Source organism: Hetaerina americana, unplaced genomic scaffold, assembly GCF_022747635.1.
Source record: "Hetaerina americana unplaced genomic scaffold, ioHetAmer1.1.p SCAF_11, whole genome shotgun sequence".
NCBI classification, from domain to species: domain Eukaryota; kingdom Metazoa; phylum Arthropoda; class Insecta; order Odonata; family Calopterygidae; genus Hetaerina; species Hetaerina americana.
In genome coordinates, this window is record NW_027286181.1 from 16,963,003 (window position 1) to 16,981,386 (window position 18,384).

The 18,384-nt window shown below is 34.3% G+C and overlaps 1 protein-coding gene across 1 annotated transcript in view; it reads right to left on the minus strand.

The window, feature by feature from the left end:
• Window positions 1-18,384, minus strand: part of LOC139700947 (uncharacterized) — a 70,360-nt gene that overhangs the window by 31,349 nt on the left and 20,627 nt on the right. The window contains exons 2-11 of the mRNA XM_071599450.1: window positions 15,926-16,006; window positions 14,318-14,393; window positions 12,017-12,152; window positions 11,728-11,880; window positions 10,525-10,679; window positions 9,398-9,696; window positions 7,054-7,114; window positions 5,313-5,448; window positions 4,397-4,552; window positions 1,029-1,180 (exon numbers count right to left, since the gene is read on the minus strand). Of these exons, the coding sequence (XP_071455551.1) occupies window positions 1,029-1,180; window positions 4,397-4,552; window positions 5,313-5,448; window positions 7,054-7,114; window positions 9,398-9,696; window positions 10,525-10,679; window positions 11,728-11,880; window positions 12,017-12,152; window positions 14,318-14,393; window positions 15,926-15,992 (1,391 nt within the window). The 5' untranslated portion in view covers window positions 15,993-16,006. The remainder of the gene's footprint in view (window positions 1-1,028; window positions 1,181-4,396; window positions 4,553-5,312; window positions 5,449-7,053; window positions 7,115-9,397; window positions 9,697-10,524; window positions 10,680-11,727; window positions 11,881-12,016; window positions 12,153-14,317; window positions 14,394-15,925; window positions 16,007-18,384) is intronic.

An 18,384-nucleotide genomic window follows, 5' to 3' on the forward strand; every position in this document is an offset into this window, starting at 1 on the left:
GTCGTCAGCACTTCATGCGGCACGAACGGGTACTACTTTCCGGATGACCCTCGTAAGATATAGGATGATTTCAGATGCCATTGTTGCCACATTCAGCAGATGATTCCATATTTTTCAATCTACACCACCCGCTTCTAATTTCACGAAGGTGGCTTGCAACTGGTGTTGGCATCTTGCAAAATTTTAAGCTCTGATGTTTTTCACTAATAAAGAATTTTGAGCAGTGTTTTTCATCCTTCTAGTGCACATTTGCAAAGAATAATGAACAGAAAAACATTCACAAAGTAAAAAGTGGACATCTAATGTATGTACTTGTTTTCTATCTGCTCGAACCAGAAGAGAGGGATGCATTCTCAAGGTAGAACTCTGAGAAAAATGCTAATACAGAATTTTTAGGTTATTAAGGAATATTTCACAGATGTCAATGGTGCAAATAAAATAGGTATTAAGAGAAACATAGGGAGACATACTTGAAGAGTGGGTAAGACAGACATCTATGGATAAGAAATGAAGAAAACAGAAACTTAGTGGACATATCCAGATGTGCAATATTTTAGTCATTACCAGAATGGAGAGGATCACAAGGAGGGAAAACTGCAAAGGAATGCTAAGGAAGAATTACAAGGAGCAGATGGTGGAAGATGTCAATACAAGGAAAAATGAATGAATTAAGAGAGTTTTAGATGAGAGAGTGGTTAGACTTACAAGTCTATTCTGTTATTGATAACCCACAGGATGTTGATAAATATTAGTATGTATATTCATTTTTATCTGATTCTGATGAACTCATGCATATATTTAATGATAATGAAGAATAAACCTATTCAATTTTAAAAAAAGAAACAATAAAAGATAAGTACTTCGCAAGCCAACTCATAATGATGTGGTAGAGAGATTCTTTTTGTAATAGAGAAAATGGCAAGGCTGAGTTACTTATCTTCAGATTATGAACTAATTATAGCAAAAATGAAGATTGCTGGCCCTTTTGATTCAGTCTTTGTAATTTTTACTAATCATAGTCTACTTACCCTAGGCATATAAGATAGAGATCTAGGAGTTTTGTTTCAAACGTGTTGAGATTTACAGAAATTTTAGCCATGTAAATCATATATTCTGTAGTCCCAAGCAATCCGCCAGCACCTTTATAGCTTCCCAAATCAAGGTGATAGGCCTGGTTAACCTAATACATAAAATTAACAAATTTTTCATAGAAGAAATTACGAGCATGCATAAAAACCCATTTACATAAATTTTGTGTTCATAGTAGTAGTAGTTTTGAGGGGAGGCGACCGACAGCTAAGGTCATTTGCGCCATAGGGGATGGATAGGAAAGGATGAAGGGTGGAGAGAAACCCGGCGTCGGCATTAGGTTAATTTTGGACTGTGCCCAATGAATTTTTGATGAGCACTGGTGAAACTGAGCTGATTTACAACAACTGCTAAAGTTCTAGAGAATATACTAATGCGCTAATTACTGAAACTCTTGGGTGCATTTTGGTGAGAAAGAATTTCCTTAACATTGTGATTTTCCAAACTGAAGGGCTGTTTAAATCCTCCCCATTCGGATACATTTATGAAAAATCAAATATTTCCTTTTCCCCATGCATCCCTCTCCTCTAAAACTGAACTCCCTGTCTGAAACCCCTAAGCATCAATCAGTCTCAATCTGCCTTCAATCAGTCAGCCTTCCTCTCTCTCTTCCCACACACTCTCTCTATCCCCCTATGAAACACCCCCATGCAATTATTTCCACCTCTCCCTTCCTTCCTTAGAATCAATACTTAAACAAGGGCAAAACTCATTTCTTTGTATGTTCAATATGACTTTCCCTTTTCACAGGTCTCACAGTTTTATTTTACCACTCCTCAAATCTGCTTAAATGATCAAATCCTGGAGATGGGACACTTCATTTTTTTGGCAATTTGAATTTCCTTATCCATGACATGGAATGCAGCTGGGTATTTGTTTCTGCCAGTTACCACCATCATGCATTAGAAGTGATACTCACTGATAATCAGAGCTCAATGGGAGCACAATAAGAGAGCATTGAGAAGACACTGATACCCAATGATGGGTCCAAGTGACCCACATATTTTCCATGTGGATGTGTTGGTGGCTATGAAGCGACACCCTGATTTCTCCAAAGTGTTCAGATATCCAGCTCTATTGTATCTACTTACGTTTTCCCCAACTTTTTGTTTAAATTACTAGTGGCCTGAATTTATTTCTTCCTACAGTCCCCCTTTTCACTTCGAATGCATACACTTTGGTGTGTCTCAATCATATTCCCACAAAATTGGTTTTTACCTTTTCACCTCAATACTAATTTAAGTGTGGAGGAAATTGATATTGAGGTACAAACAAATCCTTTTCCTTCTCACACTCATCCCACTCCCCCAACTTTTACTTAAACCTTGACCGTTCATCAGGAACCACTCCAAAACATACTAAAATGGACCCCAGCCAATAATAGTTTCACCTCAGAACACAAAACATTTTTCTATTAATGTTCAAGTGAAACAATAGACCATTATAAGTCCCGAAAATGCCCATCTAAACAAGGCAATGCCATTCCCTCAGTAAGCACATCGTCAAACTCATCAACAGGAGATGAAGTGCACATGTGAGCTAAGACTCTACATCCCTCATCCTTTCCCTCATTCAGCACTTTCACCCTCAATTCTCTTTTTATTAACTGATAATAATAATAATGCATTTTATTTGCCCAAAGATGATATAACAAAAATACCAGGTTGATAGAGTATGTTCATGATATAAGGCACACCAAAAAGGAGTAAAATACATACAGACTCAATCGAGTCACAAAATATGGTGCTAACAGTTACCTTAAATGTAGCACAAACACGCACACATTAAATACAACATGCACACAAATATTCATTAAAAATCATGGAGAATTGATATAAACTAGACTAAGAGCATTGCTATTAATTAAAAGTATGGCCTCAATGATATGAATGGTTATTAAAATTAAAATGCATGTTATTTTAACTCAAGAATAAACTTAAACTTATTTATTCAACATAAGTTTCTGTGCCTTTTTAAAATTAGGGAATGTACATTATTAAAAATAACTCTTATCTTGTTTTATGATATAAAAAACATCAACACTTGTAATGATCACTATGAAGACTTGTTTAACAAACTCATCCAATTGCCAAGATGGTGAAGGGATTATATTTTTTAGCATTATTTGAATAGTAATAGAAATGAAGCCGGGAGTGGGATAATCTTTTAGTCCTAGTTTTTGTTAGGTATCCCTTTTGGCAGAATGAGTAGGCAAATGACAAGGAAAGAAGCCAAATATGAGAAATATTTTTTTTACTTTTAATATTTACTAGACCAAGCCACATTCATAACACTCAAATGAAATAAAAATAATGAACACCTTGTACAGCATTTAACATGGGGCATTAGTGTAGTGGGTAGAGCACTAAGCTATTGAGGGCAGGGCCTGGATTTGATTCATGGTGAAGCCTCTGGGCACCCACAGCTTCACCCAAGCTGAATGATTTTTGGGAACCAGATCTTTCTAGGAAACCATAGGCGCTAAAAGGAATATGGCACCCATTTTAACCTGGTGCATGAATTTCACATTCAGTTGGATTTAATATTAGGTGAACCCTAACCTCACCAACCAAACTAACACTTGGGTTAATTGCCATGGTTTACATCATTTAATGGAAAGAGTTTTAAAAGGGCATTAAAAATAGTATTGTGTCAGGTAGAGAACTTTTACTCGGAGGAGACAGTGGAAGACAGGGATTACACATGATGATGAAATGATGGGATGCAGGAAGTATGGGGGGCAGTCAAAAAAAAACCAAACACCTGCCATAAGACACAGTCCGCAGGCAAAGGTGGCAATACTGTTATTACGTATTGGTACTAACATTGGTGTGAAAGAAGAACTGCATATTGATAACTCACAGGTGCACACAGTTTTTTGGGTTATGTCCTCGTTGGTGTGCAGACTGATCTAGTGTGTTTTTCCAGCTGCAGAAATAGAGGTAAGCAAAGAAGAGCAGAGAGGTGTGGTTCGTTTTCTGGTGGCTGAAGGTACTGAAGTATGGGAAATTCACCATTGCATGTCTGCTGTGTATGGTAAACACTGCATGGCTCTGATAAGGGTGCATGAGTGACATAGGAGATTCCACGAAGAGCGCACATGACACTAAGATGATGCGAACCCAGGACAGATCCATTGTAATTCGGGACTTAGAGTCCTCATGTTAGCCTTTACAGTCTTCATTAGTCATGTTAGATAGGGCTAAAAAATGAAGCAGAGTTTATCAAGCGAATTCATCCAAAGCCTACTTTGGTTGGAAGACTTCACTTAATAAAAATAATATTTAATAATAATACTAAGTCATACCTCTATTTTGTTGGGAAGATGCAACTTTGCTGAAATATGTATCTCTGTTTGGTCAATGTAGACAAAATCCATTCCACCACGAGAGATATTCGTAATGTCTGAAATCCAGCCATCGGTGATATTTAAACTGCCAACTGGGTCTTCATCGGAACCGCTCTGCGCATTAAATAAAGAAAGGGTATTAGATTCCAGCATAACCAAAGCCACATTTTCATACATAACTTTTGAAAAATTTATAATGCATTAACTATTGCAGTAACTATCCAAGAAAAAGACAAGTAATCATGAGATCTGAGAACTTATCACGTAAAATTACAATATGCACTCTTGTGTAAATTTAAATGAATCTTTCTTCTATTTAAGCCAATGAAAATCTACCTTCAAATTATATTAGAATCATCAAAGGAGATTACTTGTTTTGGGTCAGTGTGTATTTATTAATGAGGGAGAGTTTTACATTACCCAAATGAATGGATACTAGCTACCAATTGGTGATTTCATGTTATCTTTTAACCCCTAATTTATCCTTCACATCCACTCCTTTCCCCATCAATATTCTTTATATATTATCTATATGGGTGTTGCTACTTCAGTCTTTGCTGCAACAGAAATGTGTGCAATATCCATCCACACAATTTCTACAAAAACAGAGAAGACACTGATGTCTTTTCTGCCATGAAGTCACCCAATCAGTTATCTATGGGAAATCAAAGACACTGGAAGCTCAAATTTCAGTGATTTTGGTGGATTTCTGAATGAAAAATAATAACACAATTGCAATTAAGCCATTACCATAATTTAAATTTAATTAGAGACATTAAAATTCAAAATAATTTTAGTACCTGCCTAATTTTACCTGCACCTAACTTTATGTACACCTGTCCATACCCAATTTTAAGATAGAAGGATATCTTACCCCGCCAATAAATGTTCGCCGTATGTCTGTCAGTTTAGCAAGTTGTAAACCACGATGATGCAAAGTTTTGACTGTCTTCTCAATTATATCATTCAAGTATTTCTGCATTCCAATCCTTAGTAGTTCAAAGAAGCTCCTGTACAAATACAAAAATATGTTTGGAAACTTCACACAACATCTCCAAATATGAAGCATTTTCTTTTAAAATCTGCTGAGTCCATATTTTTTGACAAACTTGGGTTCAAAATCCTATGAAGTTTTCTATTTGACATATTTAGCACTCATTTCATTTATGCACCATTACCTCATGGCAAAACTGCTAAATCTATTTTGAAATCCGGTCAAGCTTCATAAAATGTGTACCATACATGTATATAGTGGCATAACAATTGCCCATTGGATTATCTAAACCCATTATTGTAATAACTTAAAATATAATGGCTTTTGAACAACTTTTTTCAACATTCTCAAAACAGCTATCCATTAGTAAAGAAGAATGGAAGCTATTTCAGTAATTCAGCGTAGGTTAAGCAAAGAGCCAGATTGTCCTTTTTATGATAGTTTTTTATTTCATCTTTGGAGTCCTTAAAGGAGTTTTCCCAGGACAATAAATCCATTACTATTCATATATTTTATAAAATTAATTACTTAGTTTAGTGTTTAGTGAGAGCTGACCTTAAAGCAACCCTACACTAATGTTTATCGTGCATTCATGCTTGAGATATATATTGCTTAATAATCAATATAAGCACTAAATGATTTGTATTCAAATGCAGTATAGGAAACTAAAGATGAAACAAATACTTTAGCAAAAAATAAAATTCTGTGAAGAGAAGAACACAAATTAATATTTGCTCAACATAGGATAAAAAAGATGAGTTAATTTGATTGTGCACTAAATGAAAAATAAGAAGTCTAAAAATTTATCAATTTTAGTTAATTAATCACATCAGTATCGATCTTTCAATTCTGAAATACCCATAGGTATAGATAGACCAGTTCGGAAAGTAATTCAAATCTTTTTAAATGTGTTCAATATTCATAGAGCCACAAATGGAGGAAGATGGAGGGAAAGGAGCAAAGGATGAAGAGCAAGAGCTTAAGCTGAAACAAATAGGAAATGTATCCAGTTTAAAAAGATAGAGGAAAAGTTTTCTTTTCGCTTAACCTTAAATTCAGTAGTATACTTTGAACAATTTGAACACAATCATCATTTAAACTATTTCCACATCTTAAGAACCTGATTGGTGATCTTTTATGACCACTTTAATTTTTAATTTTCCTTACATTTCATCATATATTTCTAAAGAAAGTGTAAAGATTGAATGATGCCCCCTAGAATTATTTAGCTGTAAATGTGACAAAAATAAAAACATATATGAGAATTATCCCTCATCACAAAAATGTCTATTCTAAGATGCTTGATGGCACACACAAAAGTCATCTGATTCAATATCACTAGTCAACACCCTTGTCAGATATAGATGGCATTGAACATTGACTGGGCACCCTGTGGAAAAAATAAATTAATTTTCATATTTCTCAAGTTCTTTTGAAAAAATCAAGATATGGGAGACATTTTTCTCTAGAGAGAACTTTCGTGAATATTTTGGGTTCAAAAACAGAATGAATTATACACAACGATATGATTATCATGCTTCTAGAGCTTTAATCTGAGATTGCCTCGAGGAAGGCCAAAGTTTTGTACACTTCAATCAGCTATTCATATATATCAACTTACCTCATTTCAGGGTCATTTTGAATGAATGGAAGGTTTTCAGGATAATTTATTCCTACACTACCTGAAAAATTGAAATAAAATGCCTGAAAATTAAAGGAATATTTGATACTACCTAAGACAATTGAAGTATCAATTAAGCATAAAATGCCGAACATTATCAAAAAATGTTTGAATGTAGAGAGAGCCCAAGGTACTGCATATGTATGAATAGAGCCCAATATAATTTTAAATCAAATTAAAGTATAAAATAAAATATTCCTCATTTGAAAACAATTGCCCAGCCTAGCAAGGCATTTTCAACCATATTTTATGAGCAGTGGGCTCTAGTTTGCATAGATTATATTAATTTAAACTGATTTGCTCTTTTGGCACCTGTGAGAACCTATTACGGTGTGAGAAAAATGCCTGAGTTTTCTTAGAGAAAGAGAAATTCGTCTGGTGGGTCTAATAATAACAATTAAATTAGCATTCAAGAATCAAGGTAGCTCTCATATTTCTACCATATCAATTCCTAGGAGAATACCCCTCAAGTGATTACAATATATACCAATGACCCTTTTAATTCATTTATGAAGGGACCTGTTAAGAAAAATCTAAATGTAAAAATGTGGAAATTAAAGTTCAATTCAAGATAAAACTTTGCCCAACAGCCACAACTTTGAAGAGTAAAGTTTGAATAGAAACACAGACTAAATTCCTGATTTCTCACAATAACAGTTTCCCATCCAAGCCATGCCAAAGATTTATTAAATAATGCTTGTGAATTATTTTATCTTTCACCCTGAAAATTCATGCACTACCCTTTAGGGCAAAATAAGTCAATCTGTAATAGATACCAAAACATATTTCAAGCTCCCAAGTTTAAAAATAAAAACATTCCTTATGCCTAAGATAATCCCTCCAGTTTTGTCAACCTTTTCCTCATTGCTGAAATCCCCCAATGATCCTGACTTTTCCTTTTTTTCCAATTGATGAATGCCCTGAGCTCCATAGAAAAGGAAATTATTATCGTTTCCCAGTGAATCAGGGAGGTCCTGGATTGCATTTTCCATTTTTCACCAATCTTTCGAGCAAGAAACCAATTTGGTTAATCAACAAGAAATTTTTTGACAAATTTTAAAGCATAAGTATTCCTTACATCCCTATTCCAATTCATGCATGGGAAAAGATGCTAAATACCATATTTTCCCATTGATAATGCGTGCATTATCTATATAAAAATGTTCACATTATCGAAAAAATGGCGATGCACCTAATCTAATGAAAATTGAAAAAATCCAAACATAGATGTATTTTTTGCATACACACATCTGATATAGATATATTTTTACACAATCTACATATAACTTTCACGTGCATAAATATATGTGTACAAGATGCACGGCATCTATACATGTTCAAGATAACTATGAAGCCCTGAGCACGCGGTATCAATACAAATTCATGATAACTACTAAGTCCTTGGTGCACGTTATACATAAGGGGAGCATTATCAATGGGAAAATACGATACTCTAAAAAAATTGATATCCCTTGCTGCGGCCAATGGCCAACTAATACAGTTATAAACTAAGAGAAATTTAGAAACTAGGCTAAACAAGAGAAAAAAATTGAGAGAAGCCATACCCTTTCTGGAATGAACACATTTAAGTAAATCCTTTAATGAAGGAGGTTACCAATGGGGAATGGGGAAAAGTTTTCTAAATTATGACAGTGATGTTCAATTAAAACTATACACATTGCAACCTTAGACAATAGCTATGTAGAGCTGGTCCTTATTTTGAACCTTGTCCAGGTTAGATCTAGAGTTAACTTTCACGCTGAGGGGGGAGAAGATGACTACCAAACCACAACTGTTAACGTAGGGAGGGGATGAAGAGAAGATCAAAGCCACAAAGAATCCAAATGTGACATTTTTGTGAAAATAAAATTTATTTGATTTTTACATGCTTGGCGATTTTGAACAATTTTTTGAACCAATTAAATAAATATTCATTAAAAGAGTCTTAGGTGGCAATAACTCCCTTCATCCTCCCTTCCCTGTTGATCTGCCATAGACTCAGTGCAAGGGAGACCCAAATTCATTTTATAGAGATAAACTTCATGGTTTCAGAGTTCACTTTATAAAAATTGTCTAAATATATATCCATAAAATAGGAAGGAAAAATGGCCTTTTCCACATAGTTTTTCTTGATAAGTCGCCTTTAAGCATGATTGGGCATCATCTGATGTCTGATGATTCCATTACACAGGGACATGATGCAATAAATAATTTGAGGAAAAGTACATTTTTCCTTCATAATAAATGGATTTTAAAGTGACACTAGAGTGTATTGTGTACTTACTGGTCCTGATTGTAGCTCGCATTACAGTTGGATTCATCAACTTTTTTGAGCACCGGGTGGTATTTGCCTTGTACGTGTGACCAAATACTCCCGGAAGGGTATAATCTTTTCCATAGTCATATTGTGGAAGCTCAATATTTCCTTCCATTCTCTCAAAGGCACCTTCCATTGCTGTCAGTGTTAGTTTCTGCACATCCTTCAAGATTTCATCAGCGAAGACCTTTTTTGTTACCTTTGATATTTTCTGGACCAGAGGTAACTCCATTGGACCATAGCCTTCAAAATTCACTTTCACAATGCTGGAAACAATGAGGAAGAATCCCCGTGAGAAAATAGATGCTTGTAATTGACGAGAGTAGAAGTTCAAACACTTCCACCGGGCCATTACTGAAACAACTAGACACTTAGATGAGAAACATTTGCAAGGGTGCCATGGAATAAAATTTAAATAATTCGATTGCAACTGCAGTGCTTACTTCCGTTGGAGATCTATTTTCACATCAAGTTTGAATGTCATAACCTGCTCAAAGAATTTTTTTTCAATGACAGAATTTGAAGAAAACAAATTGTCAAACCAGTTAATAAAATTGACACTTTCCACAACAGTTAAAAACTAAAATATTTTGCTTTAAATTCTGATATTATTTAAATCAAAATTAATATTTGCACCGGAGCTTTGGATTTGCCAATATACTCATTTTGACAATAAAGTCCTAACAATTCCAAATGCATGCAACCGTTATCTGATATTATCATAGACACTTAGCTGTATCGTATTTGCTACTGTATATTGAGAAAAACTGCCAGGCACTAATGCCAGATGCACACCACTGGGTTTTAATATTTGAATAGTCGAACACACTAATAATCAGCTGTAAATCATATTTTAAATCTTATTGTGATGCGATAATATTTTTGCAGCATCTAAGCATTGTTCTGATATGTCCCGGTAAATCCTAGGAAGTACAAAGGAATCAATTCAAAATTATCAAAGAAATAAGGAATTCAAAATTCAAGCAAGGCTTCCTTCCTTCCAAAAACTAACTACATGACTTCAATTAAAACTAAGTAAAGACTAAAACTCATGCACGCCCCAAACTCAGCAAATTTTATGTTTGATTACTCACCTCCGACAGTCCCTTTCCAAATTTTCAACTTGAATGCTTCCAAACTTCAAGTATAGTCTTGCAGTTAAGCTGAAACGGAGAATATCTATATATGCAGTGGTCTTCCCATTGCCCATTATTGTGTCATTGGTAGTCGCAATGAAGGATTGTATCACCTATGGAAGTAAGATTATAAATACCCTCTCAATTGGATAGAAATTAACAAGAATATTTTTTCTCAGAAATCAAGTTATATTCCCTAGAATTAGACCATTACTATTTATGGCTGATCCCCAAAAGTTAAACTTATGGACCTATTTTATGAAGTTTGAGCCAATATAAATCCACAATTATGTTAATATCATTTTCCAATTTGCCAGTCATCCTTTTACCAAAATATTTTGGATCCATATAGGCATATGCTCCATATTAATGGTTTTATTAATTATGTCTTGAATAGGCATAACTCTCATCAATTCCTTTCCTGCAAATGTTTCTTTCACCAACATAATTAATTCCTTTCCTAATGCAGTATTAGGCTCATTTTCTTTCGAAATACTGCCAATACATGCAAACTGTTCTGGTATATTTCTCCCAATTTTAAGTTTTCCTTTCTACTAGAATCACAACCTCAGGGGGGACCGCCAAGATTCCTTTATGTTATGAAATTAAAATGAACACATAAATTATCCATAGGATGAATTACATCATTACAGCATTACCAACAGTAAAGTTTAGTTTTTTATACTGGATTATGAGGCAAACAACAACAGGTTCACTTGATATATTATGATATAGTGAGTTTGTAAGTTTAAAAACAACACTGAAAATTTAGGATATCAGTATTAAATCACCAAGATATGTAATAGGAACACGAACATTTTATTTTTCGAGGCAAAAAATTTATGATCAGAATATGTTAAATTTTTCCTATGATAATTTATGAATTTGAGAAAAATGCACCACAAATACCTAAAAATAGGGAACAAAAGTTGGAATACTTTGTACATTTTCCAATTGTGTATTACTCCCATGCTGTGCTACATGTGTGACTGGTATGTAATTATTAACATGGTGCATAATTTTTCTCCTATATTTCATGCATTAATATTTATTTTTGTTAGCATGAGACTATGCAGAATGCTAAAGTAGTAAGAATTACAAATATGTACAACATGTTCCGCATAATTCTCACTGATTCATATAAAATACAATCACACTTACCTTTAAGCCATTGGGATACTTGACTTCACCCATAAAAACCACATCCAAATCTTCATAAGACAAAATTTTCTCAAAATTAAATGTAATTGTTTCAAGCCCAGTGATCACCCCATCTTTAAGGTACACTTTATAATGGTCCTCTTGATCAGGTCCCTGAAGGAAGTGCGTTCATTAATTATCAATACTGATTCAATAGAATATTAAAATTTATCTTGATTGCAAAATTAAAAAAAATATTATCATTCTAATGATATGGATGAAATAAATAAAATGTTATACATTGGCTTACATTTAAGACAACCGGAACTGTTTGGTCTTGTACTTGAGCATGATTTTGATCACGTTTGAAGATAAAACTTCTTGCCTTATCCTGGATTTTTTCTTGAGATCCATTCAGGATTCTTGTCATTTGTAAATCGAATGCCCTGTAATATATGTAAGTTTATAGTTGGAAAGCTTCAAATAAGAGTGTAGCATAGAAACACCTTTTCTCAGAAAATAAGGCTTAGCTAATAGACATGGGTCACACCTCATTGACTAAAGTAATAGAAGCATAAATGATTATTGCCATTTTACTTCACTCACTACTGAAATGAAGACAAATTTTTAAAACAGCCATATTAAAAATGCACATGCACTTTTCTATACATTACATAAGTAGAAAAGATTAATTGATTTTTATAACAAATATTTCAATTTTTCCTAAAATGTTTGATGGACATACAATAGGCAGGTTCTCAGGAGTAAATAATATTAGACTTAAAATGGACTAAGCCTGGAAATATCTTAACAAAATTGTAGAATTACTTATACTTTCAGTCTGACGGATTCTTGCAGAAGTTTAATATAAGTAAAATTAATTCGATAGGGTAAATGCTTGTGGCAACAATGAAGGGCAGAATCTATGAATTTTCAAAGTTTCAATAATTATTTAATGTAAAAAATAGTATGCATTCTGCTGAAGGATGAATCCTATTTGTATCAACACAATATAATTACCAGAAAATGTCTAATTTGGATGAGTCAAAGGTACATCAATTTGATAGCTGAACCACATATCATGCAGCACATAAATACAATTATAATACTAATTGTATATTTATTTTCCAGCAGAAACAATAAAAAGTATTGAGAACATATGACAGGTGTATAGGACACATCCTTGGGATCGATATAGATCACATTAGTCCCAAATAGAAATGCATACAAATACAGTTATGACAGGAAACTATTATACACTAAAGTTTAACAAAAATATTCATTTACTCTATGATAACACTCATCTACCAGACATGCAAATAGATTCTTCTTGAATAGTGGAATTCTTGTATCATTTTCTATATGGTAAGGCAGACTGCTTAACAATTTTGTGCACGTTAATGTTGGCCCTTTAGCTACAATAAACAGGTTTGAGTTTTCCGCATGTAATTGTTTCCATCTCCTGGTATTGTGGCAGTGATAACTATTATTAATTGAAAAGTCACTCTTGTTTTTTTTAGCATTAGTCACTGCATGATAGGTATATACAGAAGGTATAATTGATATTTTCAAATATTTAAAAAGAGGTCGGAAATGTGCATGATTAGGCTTTTTTCTGAAATAAAAATACTTGATTCTAATAAGGTTCATGTTCCCCAGATTACAACTCCATATGAAGTTACAGAGTAAAACAAACCATAGTATGAAATTTTTAGGACAGCTAAACTTACAGTGTGTTTTAAAACAGATATCTGATAATAAACTGAATTTATGTATTTAGCATTTGTCCAAAAAGAGTAAATTTTGGCCTTTACAACAGACTTTTATCAATGATAACTCAGTTACAAATACCCAAACCCTAGGTGGAGGAAAACCCACCCAGGCGGGAATCGAAGCCACGACCCTTGGAATGGGAAATAAGGGCGTTACCCCACCGCCACCAGTTAACTTGTAACCCTAAAAATTTTCAATTTTCTACAACAACGATATCACACATCTTACTTTGAAAGTCAAAATTGTTAGTTACAAACTACCAAATGCAGAAATAGGTGATGAAAAAATGTATATAGCGCGATGAATACACTTAGCTTTCCATAGGAATGGATAGAAAGTGAGGACAAACATTTCTCAGAATGACTATAATTTCATATCACCACAATCAATCTGAAATCATCAATTAATAACTACTGCAGATAAAAATTTAACATTATCAGAGCTGAATATAATGTTTTAATAATATTTGCCAATATTATAAACTTATCATAAAAATTCTGCATAAAGTTGAGGACAAATAAGTCTCCCTTGACAGCAGAAGCACAATATTTGTTGAAATGGGGTAGTGTATTATAAAGAGATGCTAGTGAAAATTGATACAAAGTTATGTCTACCCAAAATTTCTTGGCCACAAAAAATCATTGCAATCACAACTATGCTATCTTCACCATAAGTAAAGTTGGATAAATATTTACCAATAATTGAATCAAGAAAAATGTTTTCACCTACTTAAACTTTTCAGATAAATTTCAATCGATTTAAGACTTGGCAATGGGAAAGTAAATGCAAGGGAAATATATAAAAGCCATTCAGCATGAAAGAATAAATCTTGACTCACCATTTTTCTGCTTCAGTATCAATGAAGGGTTGAACTGCATGGTGTTGTATGGTTTCAGTCTGAAGTTCATCAGATTCTGTTCAGTTGAAAAATAAAGAATTCAATCAATAATGCATCTCCCATCTATTGAATCCAATGTTTTGTGTCAAGTAGGTAGAGGGTGAATGCGTTTTTCCGCAGAAATAATTGAAAAAGTTTTCTTTGAGTACTTAAAACTCCCTCAAAACCACCAAATTCAAACAAAATTTGAGTGTTTTGGAATGTGCTTCGAAATCCAGTTCATGCATTCAATGAAACCATAAATTCAAAAGTATTTTTTACTAAAACATTAGGCAGAATAGAATGCAATGCAGGGATTGTATGATGTCCAGATTAGATATCTGCTGAAGCAATGCCCAGTATTTGCACAAACAATCAGGATTCACAGTGATGAACACCATAACAACATAGACCAGAGACTTTTGTATTTCTGAACCTCCATCAAGTTTGGAATTTTGCAACCGGTTTGTCAATCCTCTGCCTATCCTTCCAAAACCCCACTCCTCCTCTACCCTCCTACTGCTAAACCCTTTCTCCCCTCCCCTCACTCCCTTACCTGCATAGTTGTAGTAATTAGGGAAATTTACCAACCATTACGGTCTATTGTGCCATTAGGGATGGGTGTACATAATTAGTTATGGGTAGGGTGCTCGGGTAATGGTAGAAGAATGGGTGGAGAGAAGCCTGATATTGACATTTGTATACCCTAATGATGATAAGTGCCAAAGGGTCACAATTTAGTGTCTCCTCTGATGGATGGCATACTCCTCTTGAAGTGCTCTCCGCATTGCACCCAAAGTAGTGGTCAGGATACCAGTGAAATATCCTGTCATTGTCAGGATTTGACCCATGGCCCTTGGTGCAGGAAACCAGTACATTAGCCACCACATAATCTGTTCCCCCTCCTAGATAAAAGTATGATTACTCCACTACTCATTCTGTGCCTAAAAATGATGCAGAAATTGAATTCTGGTTGAAAATATATTAGTAAAATGGTGGAAAATAGCATTCATTTGGTCATTTATAATAATAAACATCTCGGTGACATTGTTTTAAGCATTATTTGTTCCCTATTTGGAAAAAATAATAATTTTAAGATGCATATCTCATATTCCTGAACCCAACCTCCAAGATTTTTTTTTAAATTCAGCCCTTTCCCTCATTATTTCCCAAGTTTAAGAAGGAATCAAGTAATTCTGGGCTTTTCTAGCCTTTCCCAACTGAATAACAACCCTGTTATATGCAGAGATGGCACTATATAATGTTCATAGAAACATTTAAAATTAATGTATAGCAGCACAGGATTTTTACATGTGTTATACAGGAAACTTAGGTACAAGAGAACGAACTTTTGAGTCAAATCAATATATGAGCTACAACGTTTGATTTTGCAATCATGGCCTATGGCTTTTTAAAGCTAACATTCAAAATTAGACTTCATGAGTTTTCTCTTGTTAGTTTGATTTCTAAGTACAATTATAACTTATCATAAGTACTTTGGTATGATATCTAAGGATGCTGTTTATGACATTCCTTTTGTAAAAAAACTATCCATAAATATATCTTTACCTTTAGAGGAACAATATCCAACTGAGAAGATGACAAGAAGGATCACCAGTCCAGAGAGTCCCTTCATTTTGGCACCTGCAACTGAATCAAGAAGGGAGCAAGAGAAAAGTTGAGTTCAATTAAAGTTGTTTGGATGCATTTTTTCCAAAATAAGTGTGAACTGCAATTCTGTCCCAAAAGCCAAATAGACCAAATGAGAAAAAAATGTGATTCTTAAAGAGGTAATTGCAAACCACATAGAACTATGGCAAACGATAAAAAATACTACCTCCTGTAGTAATAAGGCAATTTCCTCATCTGCTACCCACCCCTATTATTTGACATAGCATTTCTTGCACACATCCTTAGGCTCAGTTCCTTCTTTGGTGGATTTTTCTCAACTGATGGCTAGGGTGTCTGAGATCATCGTGTATAATCTAATGTAAAGTGCAAAATTGACTCTTTGGATTTCGTTAAATAGATAGAAAAAAAATTTTAACAAACAAGACTAATTATCATAAAATTTTCACCAATGTACTCCCAAAAATTACTCTAGTAAACATACATACTGATAAAAAAACAACTAAACATACATGTGCAAATTAAATATGATATGCACAGTCTATGTAGGTGAAAAAGGCAGTAAAAACAAATGATAAAAATATTAAACCTGCTTAATAAAGAGTGATTATACATTTTTTACTCACACAATAATAAAAAATAATTTTATATTGTATTATTAGCTTATTATGTAATGCATATATATTACAAGTTTTATTGATATGACTCTAGTAATGCGTTAATGGCAGCCTTTGCAGGTTTGAACTGAACATAATTCTATTGGCATTGATTTTCATGAATTCATGGTCCACAAACATGTCTAATTGCCAGTTTATTTTCACATGTCTGACTGCAGTTTATGGCACTTTAAAGCTCACAAGAATCCTAATCATCTGGACATGAACAATTACCAGCTTCAATGCAATAATTTCAGAGTGCAAAAATCATTCGCCTTGATCGGGATTCGAACCTGGATCCCTCGATGTCCAGTCGAGTGCTTTAGCCAGTTGGACCGAACATTGAGGGATCCGGGTTCAAATCCTGGTCAAGGCAAATGATTTTTACGCTCTGAAATTATTGCATTGAAATGCATGTTAGCGGATGACTCCATTAAAAGTTACTGTTGTGGCCATTCCTGCAGTTTCTTTGAAATACCGGCTTGTTTATTTGAGGACTAGTGTCAGAAATTCCTCCCTATCTAGAATTATTATTCAAGAAATTCCTTGAAGGTCAAAAGGTTCCCAGTTCCTGGAAACTGGCTGATCTGGCTGGCCTATACTTAAAAGTCGAAACACGGAGGACCCGGATAATTACAGAACAATTTCCCTCACATCCAGATCATGAAAGACCATAGAACATATCATTGTAAGTTTGATAATGAGGCACCTCAAAGCCAAAGTGTTGCTGATGAAAAATAAGTGGGGTTTCCAAAGGGTAGATCCTGCAAGACACTACTTACTCTTTTTTTGTTTGTGATGTTTTGAACATAATGCTAAAATAAAGAAGGAGACAAGAGAGTCCTTGGACTATTCACTAATACAAGCCTACAACCCATGTGCTCTATGCAGGTTTCCAATGCATTTCCTAGTATTTTAGATTGCAACTGGCATCTTTTACACCCATGCAAAAGAAGATACATTTTTCTTTTTTGGTGAAAATTAAATTTTCTTATTGCTCAATTATCACCCACTTCCGTGCTGCTCTCTGATGCCCAATCAATGATACTGTAGTTCATTGACCACAACCACTCTCATACAATAGGATTTTGAACATAAATTGGCTCATTTCAAACATTTAATTGCATAAAATTAGATAAATGCATTGGCTTAAAATTAAAAATAATTTAATGTCAACATCATGTCAAAACACCACAAACTAACCCTTACAAGTTTACCCCTAGTATCTAAGCTGACAGAGAAACTTGCAATGTGTATGTACTTGACCATTAATTTGATTGAGCATTTCCGTAGGACTTGTGCCTGGGACACTAGGCACTGGCAGCCGAATGATCTATCAACTTGTCCACACCAAGCATTGGTGTACCCAAACACCAAATTTCGAAGGGAAATTTTATTTCACTGGGCTAATGGGATTATTTTTAAGGGAAAATATTCCACATAACAAATATTTCATGAAAATCATTCCCCATGTGAGGCCGTGGCTACCCCTCTCCACTAGGAATCAGACTACCATGCCCCAATAATCAGTTACAACACCATAGTAATCAACCAGAAGATTGATTTTGATAGGTGAGGTTAGAGCTTGCCTTGTACCAACTAAGGATGTGCATATACAGGAGGTGAAATTCACATATCACAGTATTAATGTCCAGGGGAGTCACCCAAAACCAAAACTGGGCTCTCCAGTCAGCAGCCCAGCCCTCTAATCACCAGATCACCACGACCCACTAATCAGTTTGT